This window comes from Athene cunicularia (assembly GCF_003259725.1).
Source record: "Athene cunicularia isolate RWA chromosome 5 unlocalized genomic scaffold, athCun1 chr5_part1, whole genome shotgun sequence".
Classification (NCBI taxonomy): Eukaryota; Metazoa; Chordata; class Aves; order Strigiformes; family Strigidae; genus Athene; species Athene cunicularia.
Window position 1 is genome coordinate 16,677,117 of NW_020799101.1, and position 20,029 is coordinate 16,697,145.

At 41.2% G+C, this 20,029-nt stretch overlaps 1 protein-coding gene across 1 annotated transcript; it reads left to right on the forward strand.

Annotated features, from left to right (window-relative positions):
* Positions 1-9,650: 9,650 nt before the first annotated feature.
* LOC113480671 (alpha-1-antiproteinase 2-like) lies at positions 9,651-19,357 on the forward strand. The gene is made up of 6 exons (XM_026849682.1): positions 9,651-9,677; positions 10,497-10,596; positions 14,638-15,303; positions 16,285-16,555; positions 18,353-18,500; positions 19,116-19,357. Exons 3-6 carry the CDS (start codon positions 14,655-14,657, stop codon positions 19,308-19,310), a joined length of 1,263 nt encoding a protein of 420 aa, XP_026705483.1. The 5' UTR covers positions 9,651-9,677; positions 10,497-10,596; positions 14,638-14,654; the 3' UTR covers positions 19,311-19,357.
* The last annotated feature ends 672 nt before the right edge of the window (positions 19,358-20,029 follow it).

Genomic DNA, 20,029 nt, shown 5'->3' on the forward strand with positions numbered 1-20,029 from the left:
ACAAGCTTTTATCTTCTATCTTCAATTGCTAGAAGCCAACTGGAGAAAAGCTTTAGTGAACTCCCTGAGGAAGAGGATTTTCTTGCAGATCACCAAAAAATGAATTATCTCCAGGAGAACAATGTATTTATGAATACCCTGGGCGAAGGTGATCGGGTCATCGGCTGCTGGGCCTTCTTCTGTGGTTATCCTCCCTGGGAAATATCAGCGAGTTTTTCACCCCAGCTGATGAAGCACAAATGAAGAGAGGGGCAGAAGACAATCTGCCAGAAGAAATTTTGAGTCACAGAGAAAAACAATTTCACAAGTAACCTTTCAGCTGTTCCTTTCTCCATGGATATTTTAGATGGTGATAAAGCCCTGAATTATGCACCATAGTTTACTTTTACCTTGACTGGAGGACTAAGCAAAAAACTAGACAAAAGCAGTCAGAAATGTGGGACAACTTTAGGGCAGAAATAACACGCTCCAAGGTCAACAGAGCTCTGAGGTGGGAGCTGGCTCCCCTCTGGGTGAAGCTGGATAGGACGATGCCTTCCAGGACTTCCCAGCATGTCTGCTCAGTGCTGAGAGACACCTGTTCCAGAAGGAAACTCCCCTGAAATGAGTCTAGTGGAGACAGTGGGTCTTCAGCATGAACTAGTAAAATAGCTCTATATTAATTCTGTGCTTGTTAAAGAAAAAAGATTAAGACTAAATAATCTGGCAAAAACAGTTTTGAAAATCTGTGTTTCCTCTTATTGAATGCTAGAGATCACCCAGTTCACCTCCTTCCCAGAGAGATTTCTCTTTTTTATTTACCACTTATGTAATGGGAAAAGTTTTATACTGGCAACCTGTCACAAGTGTGGTCCCCCAGGGATCAATATTGGGCCCAATGCTTTTTAATATCTTTGTATGTGATCTGAATGATGGGATCAAGTGTACCCTGATGAATTTTGCTGCTGATACCAAACTGAGTGGGGAAGTGGGCACTTTGGAAGGGAGAGCCACTGTGCAGGAAGACCTGGATAGGCTGGAAGAGTGGTCTAGCAAGAACCTTACAAAGTTAAGCAAGGACAAGTACAAAGTCATGCACCTGGGAAAACATAATCCAGGAGAGTAGCACAGGCTGGGATCTACCCAGCTGGGGAGCAGCTCTGTAGAAAGGGATCTGGGGGTCCTGGTGGACAACAAGCTCAACATGAGTGAACAGTGTGCTGCTGTGGCAAAGCAAGCCAACAGGATGCTGGGTTGCATCAACAAGGGCATCACCAGCAGAGATAAAGAAGTCATTATCCCACTCTACTTGGCGCTTGCCAGGCCACACCTGGAATATTATGCTCCAATTTGTTCCCTGCTATACAAAAAGATGTGGACAGGCTGGAGAGGGTCCAGAGAAGGGCCACAAAGGTGATCAAAGGACTGGGAAGCCTGCCATGTCAGGAAAGGCTGAGAGATCTGGGCTTGTTCAGCCTTGAGAAGAGAAGGCTTAGGGGAGACCTTACCACCAAGTTCCAGTATTTAAAGGGTGGCTACAGAGAAGATGGAGATTCCCTTCTTACAAGGAGTCACATGGAAAAGACGAAGGGTAATGGGTACCAGTTACTCCTGGGGATGTTCTGATGGGACACAAGAGGAAAATTTTTCACAGTGAGAGCAATCAGCAACTGGAAGAATCTCCCCAGGGAAGTGGTGGATTTCCCAACATTCCACACTTTTATTATTCAGCTGGACAGGGTGCTGGGCCATCTTGTCTAGACCGTGCTTTTGCCAAGACAGGTTGGACCAGATGATCCTTGAGGTACCTTCCAACCTGGTACTGTATGATTATATGATTGTTATTTATGTTTTCAATAAATGTTCATATTGAATCATTTTCATGATAAATTTCACTGAAACTATTCACACTTCTTTCAGACTGAACTCTGTTTTCTCCCCATTCTCTCCCATGTGTATTTCCACACTTTTCTGTGAGTTTAACAGATAGTCACAGCATATTTTATTCTTGAAGTTGAGGGTAGGGGACTAATAGCTTTCACTGCACAGCATTTCCAGATCAGATGGGTGACTATGTAGTGTGTGTAAGCTGATACTGGCTTAAGCATGTCATAAATACAAGGAAGTGGAACTAAGCTTGTGGCAAAATCTTCACTTGGTTACCCTAATTATGCATGCAAGTCCCAGATATTGCCACCAGTCTCCTTATCAATACAAACAGCAACTTTTAGTGATCATGAATAAAGACTTTTGTCTACGTTCATGCAAAGTATTCTAGAATATTTTAAACAATATAGTGACTTAAATGCTTTAATCTTTATTGTATAATAGGTTTCTTTTTCTAAGCAATGGCAAATGTTTGTGTAGCCCAAGATTATCCAATTGGCATGAGCAAATGGACCTGCTCAGGAAAATGAATTGGACCAAAGTACCATCAAAGAAACCCATGCTTGTTGGGAATTTCTGGGAAGTAAAACTGTGCTATTCCAAGCAGTTGAGCAATGCCTGGACATACATCTGTGTATGTCCCATATATACTTTAGGAAGGGTCTGCCTACCTACAAGACATTTCATCAGCCCAGACCCAGGTAATTCCTTCTTGTTTTGATGAAAAATAAGATAGTAATGCATCATTCCTAGCTAAGAACCTTCATACACTCCAGGGACAACTGTGACCACTCTCTGTGCCTGCTTGGTGCGAGTATCACCACTGGCTCCCACCCCAACCCTAAACTTAGCTCAAGAAGACAACTGCTGTTCTGTGCCCACACAATCCAGAGCGCCATCTCATGGATTACTTGGATTAGATCAAGGACAGACATCTGCCAAACAGATTTGTTCTATTTTGTTTTTTTTTTTTTTTTTTTTTTTTTTTTTTTTTTTTGGAGTGAACCACTATACCTAAGTTATCCGTCTGTTGGGAAAACAATGTATGGAACAGGCCTGCTAGCCTGCTTGGACCTACCTATGGTGCACAACAGTACTGGGAGGTACTTTCTTGTGCCAAGAGTGCAAAAACAGTCCTGTTAGCTCAGTGCAAATCATCCATGATTTGTCTGTTCATGGACAATGTTCTTAAAATGCTCTTAAAAACAGTCCATATCTACAAGTACTTCATCATAAACCCATGTCTCACATTCAAAAGGTGAGGATTACTCCTCATTATTTCATTGCAACCTGTTCCTAAGGCTGTCATCAATCTAGTGGGACAATTGCTGCAGGAGATCCTCACATACATGCAGGAGAAGGATTGGTTCCCCCTTCAGTAGAGCTGATCATCCTATGCCTCCCTCTGTTGAAAGGCCAACTAGCAGCACTCTCAATCTGGAGGAAACAGTAAATCCTCCAGAAAACTCTATACTTGGCAATGCATTCTGTTTACCTTTGATTCATTGATTACAGCGGGTCAGTAAACCATGTTCACATCAACAACAGAAAGTGGCTATTAAGGTGTATTTCCATAGTGGTTAATCTGTTACTAATTAAAAGCCTTCAGTTGGAGGGATTAACACTGCCAGCATTGATTATAATGAGTTCTACATAAACAGACACGACTTTGTCTTTATGCTTGCGCATAATTCCTACTCAAGCAGTAGTTTGTGAAAGTTGAAAGGAAAAGTCTGTATGTGGGAATCACCCTCACACACATCTCCCTCCATATACAGTTTTCCTCAGCTCCCCATCTGAGTTACGGATACCCTAAAGTCCCTCTGAGCTCCCCAAGTCCCCCCCAGCCCCTGCAAAGGGAGAGAGAAGCCTTAAAAAAAAAAAAAAAAAAAAAAAAAAAAAAAAAGCAAAATTTTCAGAGCATTGGAAAAGGATTAAAAGTATTTTTCTTAAAAAAAAGAGAAGAGTTAGGGAATTATAGGCCACTCAGCCTAACTCCAGATCTTGGAAAAATGTTGGAAATATTAGTAAAACATCTAGAAAACAAGATGATAAATAGCAAGAAAAAAAGCAGGATGACAAAATGAAAATGGTTTTGTCAAAAACAAACCACATCAGACCAACTTAATCCCCTCCAATGGCAGAGTAACAAGCCTTGTCATTAGGAAATAGTTGAGCTAAAGTACAGCTTAGCTAAGCAATAGCTAGGTTATATTTAGGTTTAGTAAGACGTTATTGTTTTACATGACATATTCTTACATAAGGTACAGAAATATGCACTACAAGATTGGTGCAAGATTGGAAAACATTTTCAAAGATTTTAGTGACCCAGCTTTAAGGAGAAATTGGTCTTTCTCAGGGGTGTGCTCTGGGTGTAGGCTGATTCAATATTTTAACTACCACTGATATAAAGACACCAGGTATAAGAAGAGGAGGAGGCAGAGTGCAGCCCAGGGCAGGATGTGACAGCCGGGTATAGGAACAGTGGGGGCTTCAGTTTTGCCTCTGGAGAAATGTAACATCAAATCAGTGTCAGTGAAGCAAGACTCCAGCAGTCCCATCTCTGGCCAAGAAGCACAACACAGCCACCTTCGTCCTGGCATTTCCTAACTGTAGGACTTTACAGTTAATGTGTCCTGCTGAGGCACCTGGCATGTGACAACCCATCCAAGAGTCCCAGATTTCCTCATCTGCAGTATACCATACCACCTGAGGTGTCTAAGAACAAGAACACTACAAATGGTGTATGGAATAAAAAATAAGATTCGGGAGGAAGAGATGACAATACAAATGCTGGAACAATCAGCCTAACACGCCGGTGATCGTAGACTTACAAAGTTCAAAATCAAGCTAAATAATAAACTAGCTTTCAGTCTTCTGGGTATGTCTGTAAGTGGCCAGTGTCTAATTTTCTAGCCATTTCAGAGAGATTGAAAGGCATCTTGGCAGAGGTGATGTGCTTTTTAAGGAGGAATTTGAAAGAAGAACATGTTTCCATAGGACATGTGTAGAAGTTGGTATCCCCTGGGCAGCTTCCAGTGTTTAAATCTCTTAGGGATTATCTGTCTCACAGTGCAGGGCAAGAGGTGTGCAGGTATTTTTAAACCTGCAGAAACCTATGACTTTTCTTTGGTGAAAGAACCAGTCGTTATGAAAATAAAGATCTGAGTATGCTCAGATCACATAATTTTAAGAGCACAGAAGCAACAGGTTCACTGAATCTTCCTCTTCCCTATGGTTCTCCAGAGGAAACAATTGAAAACAGACACAAAGAGGAATGAAATTTGCACAGAAAAAAAGTAGAGAACTGTCAACATTTGTTCTCAGACCCGCTCATATGTTGTTTATTCATGGCACAAGAAAGTAGAACATCAGTCTACTCAGATAATAAAAAATATAAGTGTACGAAATATTTGAACATTTTCCAAACTCCATTCTTCTGTGCTATCAGACTTTGTCAATAATCAGAGACAGCTCTCCACACCACAAGCATGCAAATTCATCTTTGGAGATGCTTTATTTTGTCCTGAGCTTAGGCAACAAAGAATCAAGACCTGTTGAGACACCCACAGTCATGCTTCTTGCATCTCTAGGGAGGAAAAAAGAGTTAAATCTCAACTGCTTGAACACCCCATTAAGGAAACATCTGAAAAATTATCATCTTAATGGAGATATGTGAAGGAAAATGACAGTATCAAGCGTTTCTTTGGCAGCAACTTACCTCTAATTTTGAAATAGCCCATTCAAGTTCGCCTGTTCCAAGGTTCACCATTTTCCTTCTCCCCTCTCACATAGGCTTTTAAAAAGCATATCATTAGCAGGTCTTAATTACAGGCAGGTCTAGAGAAATCAAGGCAACTACATGGATCTCTACTGAGATCATGATCAGTGCTGGAAACCTTCAAGCTCTCTGAGGAGAAAAGCACATACCTGTACAGTGTTGCAAGCCTGAGCCCAGGTGACATCACGGAGGGGTGCATGCCGCCTGCCACGGCTGTGGTGTGCTGGGAGCACAGCAGATGGTCCACCAGATTTATTTGTTCCCAGTGTGCATACTGTGTGCCACACTCTGGCAGAGCCTGCGTCTGGGCAGCCAGGAGGGAGGCTTTCTTCTTGCCTTGTGCTGGCTCTGCTGGGGCATGCCAGAGGACAAGGGAGATGACACCTTCCCAGGGGGCTGAGTGTTTCAGGGAAAAGCCTCTGGAGACATGCAATGAGAAGCAGAGGGAGGTTTCTCTGCAAGGTGAGGTGCAAACCTTAAGTGCAGGTGGAAGCAGGGACTCCTGAGAGCATGGTTTCAAGTCATGTTTATTAGAAAAGTAGAACAATTTAACTTGGAAGGCACCTTTGGAGGTCATCCAATCCCACCATCTGCTCACAGCATCACCAGCCTGGAATCTAGCTCAGGTTGCTCAGGGCCATGTCCAGCCAGGTTTTGGATGCCTCCAAGGATGGCAATTTCATAGGCTCACATGGTGCTGTGCCTTTGCATTTCACCTCCCTGTGAACATTACTTTCCTTATATCTCATCTGTATTTACCTTGCTGCAGCTTGCATCCCCTGCCTTGCACACAACCACTGTGTACCTCTGGCTCCATCTTCTCTCAAATCTAACCCATTATGTAGGGGAGGACAGCAGGTACAGCCTCTCCCTTTCTTTCTCTTCTCCAGACTGAACAAGCCCAGGTCTTCCAGCCTCTCCTTACTTGTCCTGGGCTCCAGCCCCCTGACCATCCTGAAGAGATGGCAGGGATGCAGGAAGATGAGACACCTCTGCCAGTGGCATGCTGCACTTTGGACAGGTTAAAGCAATTGTGAAACCACAGCCTGAGAAGAGGAGGAAGCAGATTCAAATCCAGATTTTGGAAGTGATGGAAAATAGGAGTCTCCTTGGGACCCAGAGGGTCTTTACTCATTGCAGAAAGAAACTGATGCAAGAGTAGGGACTTACTGCAATGGCTTGGGGGACAGTGCTATGGCTGCATTCCCTTCTTGGGGCTGGAATTAACATCTGAGTGAGAGGGGTAAGCCTGGACCTACTGTGGGACAAGACCTGTGTACAGCATGAAATCAAGGAAGAAGCAACTTAACAGTGAAAGTCTGTCATATCTTCACTTGGAAGGACTGCAGTAGACACTTGACACAGTTGTACCTGACCTGTATTGATGCTGTGGGTAACTTGTTCCATCAGGTCACTTCTGAACTGTTCATGTAACTATGAGCACATTTCCCCCTGAAACACAGCAAGAGACAGTGCTGCACAAATCAAACATAGCCTGGCAGTGGAGAGAAAGACACAGCCTTCACCAGATCCATGCTGATATTTAATCTCAGCATCGTAGGAGGGACTCGTGTGCTCTCTGTACTCCAGAGGGCATCATCAGAACAACAACAACCCATCGTGTTTTAAAATGGCTTTCAGGGTAATTAGCTATATATTTAAAAAAGATAAAAGTGTTTCTCTGCCAGAGAAGCAAGTATTCAGTTCTTCTAATTTAAATAACTAATTATTTTTGGAATACAGCCAGCCTGTTTCAAAAGGAATTCATGCTGGATGACTCTTGTTAATGTGATCAATTTACTTAAAATGAAATAGTACTATTAAGATCTTGCTATGATAATAATAATAATTTCAAAAAACCCAAAGTAACATGGGGTTCAAAGTAATAAGACACCTAATATTCCAGTCCAAGAGGAGCAAATAGAAGGATTCTTAACAGCATTGTTGGTAATGAGCTCTTTCAAAATATCAGAGAAGTGTCTACATAAGCCTGCTGCCTGTACAAAAAGCGAGCTGCAGGTTCATATGCAACATATTCTGCTATCAAATATTGAAACAGTCTTTGCATATTTCAGGATAATTTACATAATCGGATTAAACTGTTGTATACATGAGGGAGAAGAAATCAAGTATCACATTGCATATAACATTGCAGATTGATATGAATTAGATTTTATTTAATTCATTTTCCCTCTGCACTCCCATAGAAGTGTCAGCAGGTAAAAGGCACTTTGAATTGCAAGACTAAACTGTTCTTAAACAAAGTCATGTTAATTCAATTGTTGTTTTCTTCACTTTTGTCAGTAACTTTACTCATAGCTGCACTTTTTCTTTAATTGTGTAATTATCTGTCTCTTGGTGCATGTATTATTTGTCTTCAGTCTGCACATGTTCTGGGTAAGGCTCTGTAACTTCAGAGGCAGTTTTCATTTGTTACTTTAAAGAGAAACAGGCTGCATGTGCCCAGATGCTGTTTTACCAGCTGGTAAGCAATTCAAACACATGTTCTAGCATCCTGGATCAAAACTCATTCTGAGCTGCTCTGCTTACCTTTGCATGGGTGAAAGGCACCTGCAGAGGAAAGAGAGAAGCCAGGACAGAAAAGATTTGAAGCAGAACAGCTGAGGGAAGTGAAGTTGTTTAGTCTGGGGAAGAGGAGGCTGAGGGGAGGAGACCTTATTGCTTGCTACAACTACCTGAAAAGAGGTTGTAGCAAGGTGGGTGTCGATCTCTTTCCCAAGTAACAATAGATAGGATGAGCGGAAAAGGCCTCAGATTGCACAGGGGGATGATTAGATTGGATATTAGGAAAAATTTCTTGTCAAGCATTGGAACAGGCTGCTCAGGGAAGTGGTGGAGTCACTATCCCTGGAGGTATTCAAGACATTGAGATGTGGCACTAGTGTCTTCTCCAGCCCAAATGATTCTATGATTCTGTGAAGTATAGCACCTTTTCTCCTGCAGTCCCCTACCTCCCAAGGTGATGCTCTTCCTGGGTGGAAAGTGTTCAGCTGGGAAGTGACCTGTGAGCTTTTTCCAGTCGCTCAGTTATACCCACATTAGCACATCCCCTGTGATTGCCCCTCCATGGGTGCCGCAGGAGCACAACCTCCTGGATGGAGTTTGGCTTTAAGGGGGAGTCATGTAATTCACAGGTGGCCCAACCACGTGTCCACCTCTGTGTGGAAGCATGTTGTGGTGTACTGGCCTGATACTTCCTCGCCTGCATTTCAGCAGTGTCTTCACCTTGTGTCAGCCCACACTCACGAAGAACAGAGCAACACTGTCCTTCTGTCGAGTGCTGCATGAGGTACTGGGTGACACCAGTCTGGCTGGGGTGTGCTAGGTGCCATGGGCTCCTCAATGTCCATCTCTCCATCATGTAGCCATCCCTATAACAACCCTCAGTCACTACAAACATCACTACTATGACTTAAGTTTACTAGTGATGTCCCAGAATTTGGCCCTTATTAATGGCTATGCAGATAATTAAGAAATGGTGGATTATTTAAAATAAATATGCCAAATAAAAACTATTAAAAGTCTGGTGTAGAGGAAGCAAAACATCCCTGCACAAAATACTAAGATGAGATCTGGCTACAGCATGCACCCAGCTGTATTTTCCTTAGGTTCTTGTCAGTATTATGTATGGTTTTAATTTATTCATTTCAGTACTTCTACTGTATGAATTCCTGCAGTTTACAGAAGTTAATGATGCATGTGAAGTATTTGCTAGAGTTGAGGGGCTGGATTCCCAGCAGGAGGATCTGCAGAAATGCAGGAGGACTCTAATGACTGTTGCAAGCAAAGGCAGGGTTTGGCCATGCATATACAGCAAAAATCAGGTGCCTCTCCCAAAAAATTGTCTTCACTGTTTACTCTGCACCATTCCAAAAGTAATAACACTTGTCTGCCCTGGTTAATGTTTTCTAGAGGACACTTTTCTTTCATAATGCTATTTAACAGTATAAATAAGAGACGGAGCTGCAGGGTAGTCCTAGCAAAGACAGCAGGATCCTTGGAAGCTGCTGTAAGTAGTGATTTTTTTCTTTCCTATAGAGACTTCAAAAGCGTATCCTCTTGTTTCATACAGTTGATTTTAAATCTTTCATAGGGTTGTTTCTTATAATGAAATCCGTCTTAGCAATTGTTCCAGGGATAAAGAGGTTTTTATTGGGTCAGCCGGATATAAAAGACATAGAGATCACAATTTAGGCATGGAGTTGCCTGCACATTGTCAGGTGGCTGGCAGGAGGAGTAAGAATCTAAAAGCCAGAGTGGGGTGTCTAGTTGCCTTGCAGGGAAGCAATGTGATCTCTGGAGCCAGCAAATTCTAAACACCTAAAAGTGAGTCTTTTCCAGATGTAATTGCTGCTAGAGGAAATAGGCTCTGCTCCATTAAAAGCCTGAGGATGGGTGCTTAGAGCTTTTTATAAAAAACGTATTAGTGATTCTTTCTAAGTGATTCTGCTGAATTTTATATTTAAGATCTACAAGAAATATCTTTGCTTAGGGAATGGGATATCTAAGGTCTGCTTCTCTTTTAGATGAGACATCTCCTTATTGCTCTAATCATCATATTACAGGATCATTGAGAGGGAAGGAGAGAAAATGGTGTTTTCCACATGCTCAGGGCAATTAAGATCACAGTGAGGCCAACATGTCCATGGAGCCAGAGACCGGGAAGTGGTCAGGTACACACTGGAAAGTAGAAACTGGGAACATGGTCTGATCTGTTCTTGGGACTGCTGCTGCTTTGCAGAGAGAAGAAAATCTCCTCTGTCCTACCTGACTGCCTAACCATTGCACTGGTTCTTTTCTATCTTCTTTTTTTGCCCTCTGGCCTCAGTGATGCTTCATCTCTGAGTATATGCAGTAACTCAGGTTCAACAGCAAATACTGATGGTGTCCTGGTAGAGGAGTGAGAGCTCATCTTCACTTGTTTCCAAGTAAAAGGAAACCTGGAAGTGTGTGATGCTACTCTTGGAGGGTGCACTTCCCGGTTGGCATTCTCCAGTGCTAAACTTACAGAAGATAGACACTGGGAACAGCTCTGTGAACAGTCATATACATTTCTAAAGGACAGTGTAAACTTGGATTCCATGTTTCTAATGCAAAAATAATTACTTTTAAAGAAATAGTCACACTGGTTGGATTCTTTGCAGAATCCAATGCCCTTGACATGTGCTTGCAATCTTCTCAGGGGCTTCAGCTACAGAGACATCAAAACTCTGAATTACAAGAGAAGTAAATGTCTAGCTAATCAGCTTGGAAAAGCCCCCAAGTGTGTCCAAGCACATACAATGAGGTATGCAGAGAGATTTCTGGAGAGCCAGGAAAGCACATGTGAGTTTGAAATGCTCCTGTGAATAAGTGGTCCTGGACAGTAGGCTTCTGAGGTCATTTTCTCACACACTTATGTAACTTGTCAAGCAATTTGTGACTTTTTTTGTCTGCTTGGGTGATTTTTTTTTTTTTTTTTTTTTTTTTTTTTTTTTTTTTTTTTTTTTTTTTTTTTTTTTTTTGGATATGACCTTGAGTAGATGAGGTTAGTTCAGCAGACACCACGGGTGAGGGAGGGGGCATCTTGATGTGCCTCGTGTCCCCACAATGCAGCTTTTGGCAAAATGTATTTCTCAGCTTTCCTCATGTAGCAGCAATCAGGAGGGAAGCAGCACCATCTGGTGAGCAAAGAGCTTTTCTATTTTGTGCCTGCATATGTTTTTAAGCAGTTCAAATTTTCATGTTGTCTGAAATGAGATTATATCAGTGAGGACCCCTAATGGGAGTAGCATGGGATGAATATTCATCTCCTGGACTATGACATGGGACTCTAATGGCAGAAAATTGTCTTCAGAATTGTCTCTCCAAATCATGGAAATAAAAGTCATCCCTAAAGTGGACAAATAATCTATATCCACGAAGAAACAAGTTCTGTCATTCAGAAAATTTAGTCCGGCTCATTTTCAGGTGTTCTGGTGGAATTATTCTAGGGCAACTTCAGCTAATCCCATTTGTCTCCATTTTCTTTCTAGTATATATTGTCCAAAATAAGTACTGCAATTCTGGGTTGCATGGTAGGGAAGATTGTGTGATAAGGATGAGGTAATATATTCACAAGTGTTATCACCAGGTCTATTACAGATAAATTGTTTAAAGGAACACGGTCCTCCAGGTGTTGGCATGCTCCTGTACCTTTGTCTAGTTTGATTTAAAGCTCTTTATGAAAGCAATCTTTTCTTGAATATCAGAAATTTATTGTCATTGCATACCATAGACAGAAAGAAGAGGCAGATAGGTAAATGAGTTTCCTCCCAGGCTATTCAAGAACTCAATGTAGGTTTGGAATTAGAATTGAAGAGCTTTTCACTTTTGTTTATATGTTTATGAACAAACTATTTTTCTGGAGATTATATGAGTAAAGGTCTTAAGATAGGAAGCTTCCTGCAAAATTAGCCCCTTCAGATAGGGAATTCCCTAAGGGCTTTTTAGCACAGGTTCTCGACTCTTCATTCTTTAATAAACTGTTAGCAACTATGCTTGGTAGGAAAATCTCTCAGTCATTAAGACCATATGACAATCTGCATGTTCTCATTCATACTGAAAGGATCTCTATTATCACTGGCTGATCACTTGCTAACCTGGAAGCCACAATAATATCAAAAGGAATAGTAAATATCAAGTATGAAGTAACAATCCCCAATCATATTCAAAAGGTTTACAGGATGCAAATTCAATTATAAAAGTACCTTTACATTTCAAAGAAGGACCTAATGGAGTGGGCCACTTGTATCTTCAAGGCCTAAACAACAAAAAAGATCTCTACATACTGCAGCTGCTGGGTCTTTTATAATCTTATGATTTTAAAATCAACCATTATCAAGATTTTTGTGAAGGCTGACTCTTGAGTCTTAACTGCTTGTGATTGGCCAGTAGTGAGTAACAGATGAATGATTCAGATTGTATTTAATTATCTGTGGATACAAAGCTGTAATAAAATAAAATTAATTCCATGAAAGTACATAAATTTACCACGAAATGCAATCATGTCATAACTAAATAGGGCAAACATAGCAGGATAGGAAAAAAACCTTCAGAAAACTAACCAGTATTTTATACAAGGCTTGCAGCACAATCAAGGTATATCCATTAGCCATAAATTTGAGGCCAGGTCAGTTAAATTCCATGTCTGCTTTGTATTCCAAATAAATAGAAATTGGCAGTTCACTGTGTATATAGAAAAGTCCGTCTAACTGCTGTGCTTTGTAATAAATATTAAATGTGATGAGATAGGGAACAGTTGGTGACTTATGTTTAAAATGAAATGTTTCGTTCTTTGGTATTCATGTTATTCTTAATAAATGATGACTGCAGCTGAGTGAATAGTTCTCAGTGAATAATTTATCCAGAGGTAGCTTCTGAATCGGCCTGCTGGCTATATGGAAATAGAAATAGGCTTAGCTCTGATGCTTCTGTTTGGGAGTTGATTTCTTTTCAGAGTCTGACTAATATATTGGCTCACTGATAAGAGTTCTAAATATTCAGAACTAGAAATCTTATGATGACTTACAAGTAGCTAGATATATTGAGAAGTATCATATAAATGTCAAAATCAGAGGAGGCCAACCTATAATTCAAACCTACTGTGTACAGTAGTTGAAAATGTAGTTACCAAGATCCCTTATGGTTCTTCCACTGTCAGTAACCCAGTGGGTGTTACTGTAAATAAGCCTGCTTTCTATAAATACTTTTATCAAACACATAAATGTTTGAATATTTGATTACAGCTCAAAAATATTTTGTTGTTCTTGTGCAGGTCTAAGTGTAACTGGATATTCAACTACTAACATTAGTTGCTCCCTCTGATGTTATGGAGAAAGCATGGCCGTGAGAATAGCACTTTCTGACAATAGTCTCTCAAGTTGAATCATGCCAGAACAGAAAGGTGCAGTTGGTTTAATATGCCTCTCCTTACACAAGTTTTAGTAAATCTGGCTCATTTTCTCCCCAAATTCTTTGCAACTCTCTCACTGTTTCTTTGTCCTAGATCCCTTCTCAGAAATGAGGCCCACTGGGACATTCATATCCACATTTCCAAGGTCCCTTTGTAAGAGCTTATACAGTGTCAGCTCTGTAAAGGAATGTGGCTACCACAGCCAAGTGTAACAGGTTGATAAATATCTCACCCTTTGACCAGTAGAGCATCTGATAAAAATAAGGCCTTGTTTTTGTTAATGACATTGAGTTCTCTGCTGTGCTGAAAATTAACCCATTCCAATGGTTTAGTTTGTCTATTAAGACACAACACATTACTTCAGGTTCTTATTCAAAGCATTACATCATTTTTATTCAGAAAAAAACCAAAACAAAACAAAACAAACCAGAACACCTGTTCCTTAGAGACATAGGGCTTTATATTCAGTTTGCTGCTGAAAAACAGCCATCACCATTTGTCCTCTCCTGAAATAGGATGCCTTTTCAATCTGACCAAAGTTTATTTAAAGATCTCATTCATGCCTGTTTGCTCAAATTCTGTTTACATGTGGCTACTGATTGCTGCCCACTTGCATTTATTTCCTCTTTCTCCCTTTACTCACAAACCATCCAGACTTCTTCCATGATGCGCTTTCCAGTAATTGTCTTAGATCATTAATGTCAAAAGCACAGTGGTATTGCAGCCCTTCAGTGATTAGCCATGTTGTTTTCCGATGGGATATGATCCATTCTCTGGCCTGCTGAGGGTGCTGTGTATTCAGCTAATCCATGCTAAATTTTGCTTTTGCAGGTACTTAGGGGGAGGGTAGCAGAAAGAGTTAGAGATTTGACAAGAGGCCTGGGAAAATAAAAATATATCTGGCAAGAGTTGGAGAACATTGAAACAGAGGACAAAAGAAAGAGATAAAATTCCTTATTCAGTGGGAATGACAGAATAACTATTTCTACTTAATTAATTTACTTACCTTAGTAATAGCTTCTCCCTTTTTCAACAGGATTTTAATACAAGAAGATGAAGACCACATTCTGCATAAGTTTGCTACTGGCTGGGCTTCATGCTGTTGCCCATGGTCAGCTCCCACCCAACCACCACAATGGACACGATCCAAATGAACCTAAACTCCACATGAATCACAGAGGTGAAGCAATCGCTTGCCTCAAACTAGTGCCAAACAATGCTGACTTTGCATTTCAATTTTTTAAAGAAGTTACACTGGAGGCACCTAATAAGAACATTTTCTTTTCTCCTGTAAGCATCTCCACTGCATTTGCAATGCTAGCCCTAGGGGCTAGATCAACAACTCGGACTCAGATCCTGGAAGGACTCACCTTTAACCTTACAGAGATTCAGGAGAAAGAGATACATGAAGGCTTCCACAACCTCTACCACATGCTGAGCCATCCTGAGAATGGGGTCCAGCTCACCATGGGGAATGCCATCTTTCTAACAGAGAAGCTGAAACCTCAGAAAACGTTTTTGGATGATGCCAAAGCTCTGTATCAGCTGGAAGCTTTTACCACTGACTTCAACAATCCCACAGAGGCTGAGAAGCAGATCAATGATTATGTAGAGAGGAAAACACATGGGAAAATTACTAAATTGGTCAAGGACATGGATCCACAAACTGTAATGCTTCTGGCTAGCTTTGTTTTCTTTAAAAGTAAGTCCTCTAGGATTTGCATTCATGTTATTCATTCTTACCAACAGATCTAATGTCAGGTACCTCATTTGGAAATTTCTCTGGGGGAAAATTTCAAATGATCTTTACTGGGCCAGAAGAGCCCAGAATGGCATATGAGAGGTGGTGGAGAGGTGGCAGGACCCTGCTCAGCCAAGAGAGGCTGCCGGGGCCACGTAGGCTTGGTTTTCTTTGTGGCAGTCATGAGAGCTCTGCTCCAAGCCGCAGCCTCCCGTGCAGCCTGAGCTCGCTTAGCTATAACTCTGATTGCCCTGTGTTCTAATTTTCAGTGAAGGTGCTGAGACTCATGCATGACCTAATCCTTGTAACGCCCCTCTTTAAAAGTTTGCATGATTCAATGGCCTAATTTACTACATACTCCTTTTTTTTTCCTATCAGACTCCTTTATGTATACACACAAACGTATTTATATATGGAACAAGCTAGTGATGAACGGGGGAGGACATTTTAAGGAACAAAGTGGAACCACAGTGCATTTCTGATGTGGGTTAGATGTGCTCTTAAGCCTGACACAGCAGCACTCAGATATAAGATCCTACATTAATTTTATCTACGAAATGAGGCTTATGATTAAAGTAAATAGAAATTAAATGAATAAAGTATGTGAGTAGACAGATGATGTCAGGTAAACCCTTAAATGGCAACTTACAGAAAAGCCACTTAAATCACCTGGACAGAAAAGTACTGGTAGGTAAGAAGAAAAAGCCTAATTAGTACACTACCAGCATCTGAAAAATAAAGTGAATTTGGAAACTAATGCACCCTTTTGACCAGGTAAAAGATTCTTGCCTTACTGTGAAACACATTTTAAAATGTTACGTTTGAAAATTCTGAATTTAACAAATGGATGAATAGGTGAATATTATTGCTAGGTACATAAAATTCAATTTATGATGGGATGGGATATGGGATATTCAGCTGCATTCTCCTTCTCTGTATCAGGCAACTGGGAAAAACCTTTTAAACCAGAGCATACCGAAGAAAGAGAGTTCTTTGTGGATGCTGAAACTACTGTGAAAGTCCCTATGATGCACCAGACGGGTATATTCGACTTCTATTTTGATGAGGAGCTGTCATGCACTGTGGTACGGCTTCACTATAATGGGAGTGCTACTGCATTTCTGGTTCTGCCAGCAAAAGGGAAAATGAACCAGTTAGAGCAAACTCTGGTCAAGGAAACCATCCAGAAATGGTCAGACCATCTCTTCCAGAGGTAATCTTCTGCCAGTCAGCTGCAGCAGCACCTAGATTTATAGCCTTTTTTCTTTTTTGGGAATGCAAAGATTGTGAACTTGCTGATTCTGGGAACTGAGTGGGTTATTTTTGGCTTGTGCACCCTAGCTGTAAAAATCTTGTGGCTGGTTTGTATTTAACTACTTTGTCGATGCCTGAGTGACTTGCTGCTCCCCCCATCAGAACAGAGACCATCCTGATGGACTTCCAAAAGTCCCAAATAACAAGCCTATATTGGTGTTTCTAAAACAGTCCATTGACTGAGTGGGAAAGTGGTAATTCTAAGACAAATCTCCTATACTGAGGTTTCAACTAATGTGTTTTACCTCTCATATGTCACTGACACATCGTGACTCAGACATATGTCTAAACCTTAAATAAACCATAACTTAAACAGTTTGTAGCAATGCATATATACATAATATGTCCTACACAAATATCTTCCTTACAAGAATCATTGCAGCACACAATGGTTGTTAGAACAGGCTAGTAATTAATTGGGGTGTCCTGATTTTCTGGCATTTTACTTTTGAAACTATAAAAATCTAATGAGGTTTTGTTAGCTCCTACCATTGACACTAACATAAGCCAACACATTTTACAACCTTGTTTGTCTGGGAGGACAGACCTTAGGACCAGCAGATGAGTAATATCAAGTTAATGCATGCCTAATTTACCAAGCTCTGCCCTGATTCACAACTAATAAGGCTGTGCAGTTCACACCCATGATTCTTGGTGCATCATTATAGAAATGCCAGCACAGTTAATAAAAACATAATGGGTAGCAAATTGAATATGAGCTAATAGCATGATATCTCAAATATGAAAAATAAAACTGTATCATTATCAGCTGCAAAAGTAGGAAAATCCTTATCTAAATTAATTCTCGGTGCAAATTCCTTGAAGATCAACATAGGAATAAGTTCTTCATGGGAGAGGTTGTGATAACCAAATGGCAATTTCAGTTCTACTGTTATGTTGATGCCAGCACTAATACACTTGGTTCCATCGTTTTCTAGTGCACAGGGCAGCATCACATGAAGGCTACAGCAGTGAGATTTGGATCCTGTCTGTTTTGCTATTCAACCCAAGCTGTTTCTGGGTGAGACAGCAAAAGACCTGAGCTACCTAAAGAGTAATCACTGCAGTGGGTGACTTGGAGGCTCCAAGGATCTCTAGACAGTGCATGAAGAGCAATTCAGCAGAAAGCATTCCAATCAAGAGCTGCCTACAGATAGCTCACAGTCAAAGGCAAGCTCAATCACGGCCAGCCCACGGGAGGAACACTATTAGAGGATAATGTGTCAAAAGGTGCAGGCAGCAGGGCACAGACCTTTCCTGGAGCTGTGCCAAATGCCACAGTTATGCCAGAATCACTGCTTTGCTTTGAAGTTTGCCACACTTCTCTCCAAGCAGACTCTGTGCCCCACTTCAGGAGGTCTCCACCTGTTTGGATGACATGGGCTATCACCTCTGCACCTCATCTTCTCTGGCTGTAAAGAGGGGCTCTCATTATTGTCCTCCTTTGCAGAGTGCTCAAAGATTTGCTGAAGCAAAACACCGGATAGATATGATGATGATGATGGTGATGAATGATAGTGCTTGTATCACCACGAGAAACACCAGCAGTTGAGCAATTGAATTAGCGCTCATTGTACACTCGGGGTCCAATCCCTTGGGATTTGATGCTCATGGGAATTACACAGCTTTCTCACCACCATTTACCCCAGTGAAAAATCCTTCTCACCACATTCTATGTTTCTCTTCTACCTAACAGCTTGATGAGCCTCTACTTCCCCAAATTTTCTATTTCTGGGAGCTATGAAATAACAAACACCCTTAGCAAGATGGGAATTGTGGATGTTTTCACCGACCAGGCAGATCTCTCTGGCATCACCGGCACCCCAGAGCTGAAGGTTTCTAAAGTAAGTCCGTGGCTGTTGGCTGTCTCCTTTCTTTCACAAACTTGCAGGAAAACCCCTCTGAGGTAGTACACAGAAACACCAGCTAAATACAGCTTGCCTGCAGCTAGGCTCACCCTGGTCTCAGCCTGCAAGCTTACAAGAGGAGTTTGGCCCTCAGTGATGCTGGAGATCAGATTAGTTTGCTGCACAGCTGTTTCTTTCAAGCCTGGTATTGGCCAAGATTTCTTGGGTGGTATCTGGAACATGAGAGGAACATGAAGTCCTGGGCCCTCAAGGGGAGATGCTAACTCTCCCACCCACACCACAGCTTGTCCTCCCACCCTGGAGACTCAGTTTCAGAGTTGCAGACAAACTCTTAAATGTGGAGCTTCCATCCTTCATTCAGTTTTTGGGACAGGAAAAATGGTCTGGGAGGTTTTTATTTTGAGGACATTTCTGTAACTTCATCGTGGTCCTCATTTAAAGCAGCCATGACTACAACAACACAGCTCACGTCTCTGCTGCCTCTACTCACTTCTCAGTGGATTCTCAAAACCAAGACTGCTTTAAAAGGTGTCTGACTCATCTCTCAGGTGGCTGTTCTTTGCCCAGAATGACTGTTTTCTTTCTTCCTAGGTTGTTCATAAGGCCTCTCTGGATGTTGATGAGAGAGGTACTGAGGCAGCAGCAACAACTGCTGCTGAAATAGTGACAGTGTCTCTTCCTCCAACCATTGAATTCAACCATCCCTTCCTCATGCTGATTTTCGATAGAGATACGAACAGTACACTCTTCATAGGAAAAATAGTTAACCCGACTATCACTAGCTGAAGTGACGTATGAATTCTGTTTGTTATTACTGATTAAAGAAGATGTGAAACTGCATGATGTGATTTATTTCCATTTGTACCATCTTAGTATATGGTTCTTTTTTAGCAACAGCTTTCATTCTATGCCATTATCAGAAAAATACTGATATAGACCATGATGCTTGCTTAAGAGGAAGAAAGGAAAATGTTTTAAATTCAGCTAGCAAAGAATGTCTTTTTTACTTGACTGAAAGCCAAAGGAAGACCTAAGATTTGCCAGCATTCAGAGAGAGAGACATTTGTATTACAATGGATGACTCCAGCTTAATAGGTGGTTGTCAGCCAGAATAACAGATAAAATTATTAACACTCTTGCAAACAAAGAAGTGGCTGTAATTTACCATAACTAAGTAAACAAGAGATGGGAAGAGTTGGATCAACAATGCAGGGTGACAGGAAACTGAAGCATCTAATGGAGACAGCACTGAGAATGTGAAAAGCTGTCCAGCAGAGGAAAGAAATGTGCTTTCTCCACCAGAAACCTTTCATCATTTTTAGTACTAATCTAGCAGCAAATCTTCCTAAGTTTCTTAACAGCTCAAAACAGAACAGGGGGATCAAATCCACTCTTGAACCCGAAGACTTTCAGCTACTTATTGCCAAATTGACAGACTTAGATAGCTCGCAAGAGTAGCTGACTTCTCACACATATATCCATCAGTGGTCAGAAGGAGGATGCAG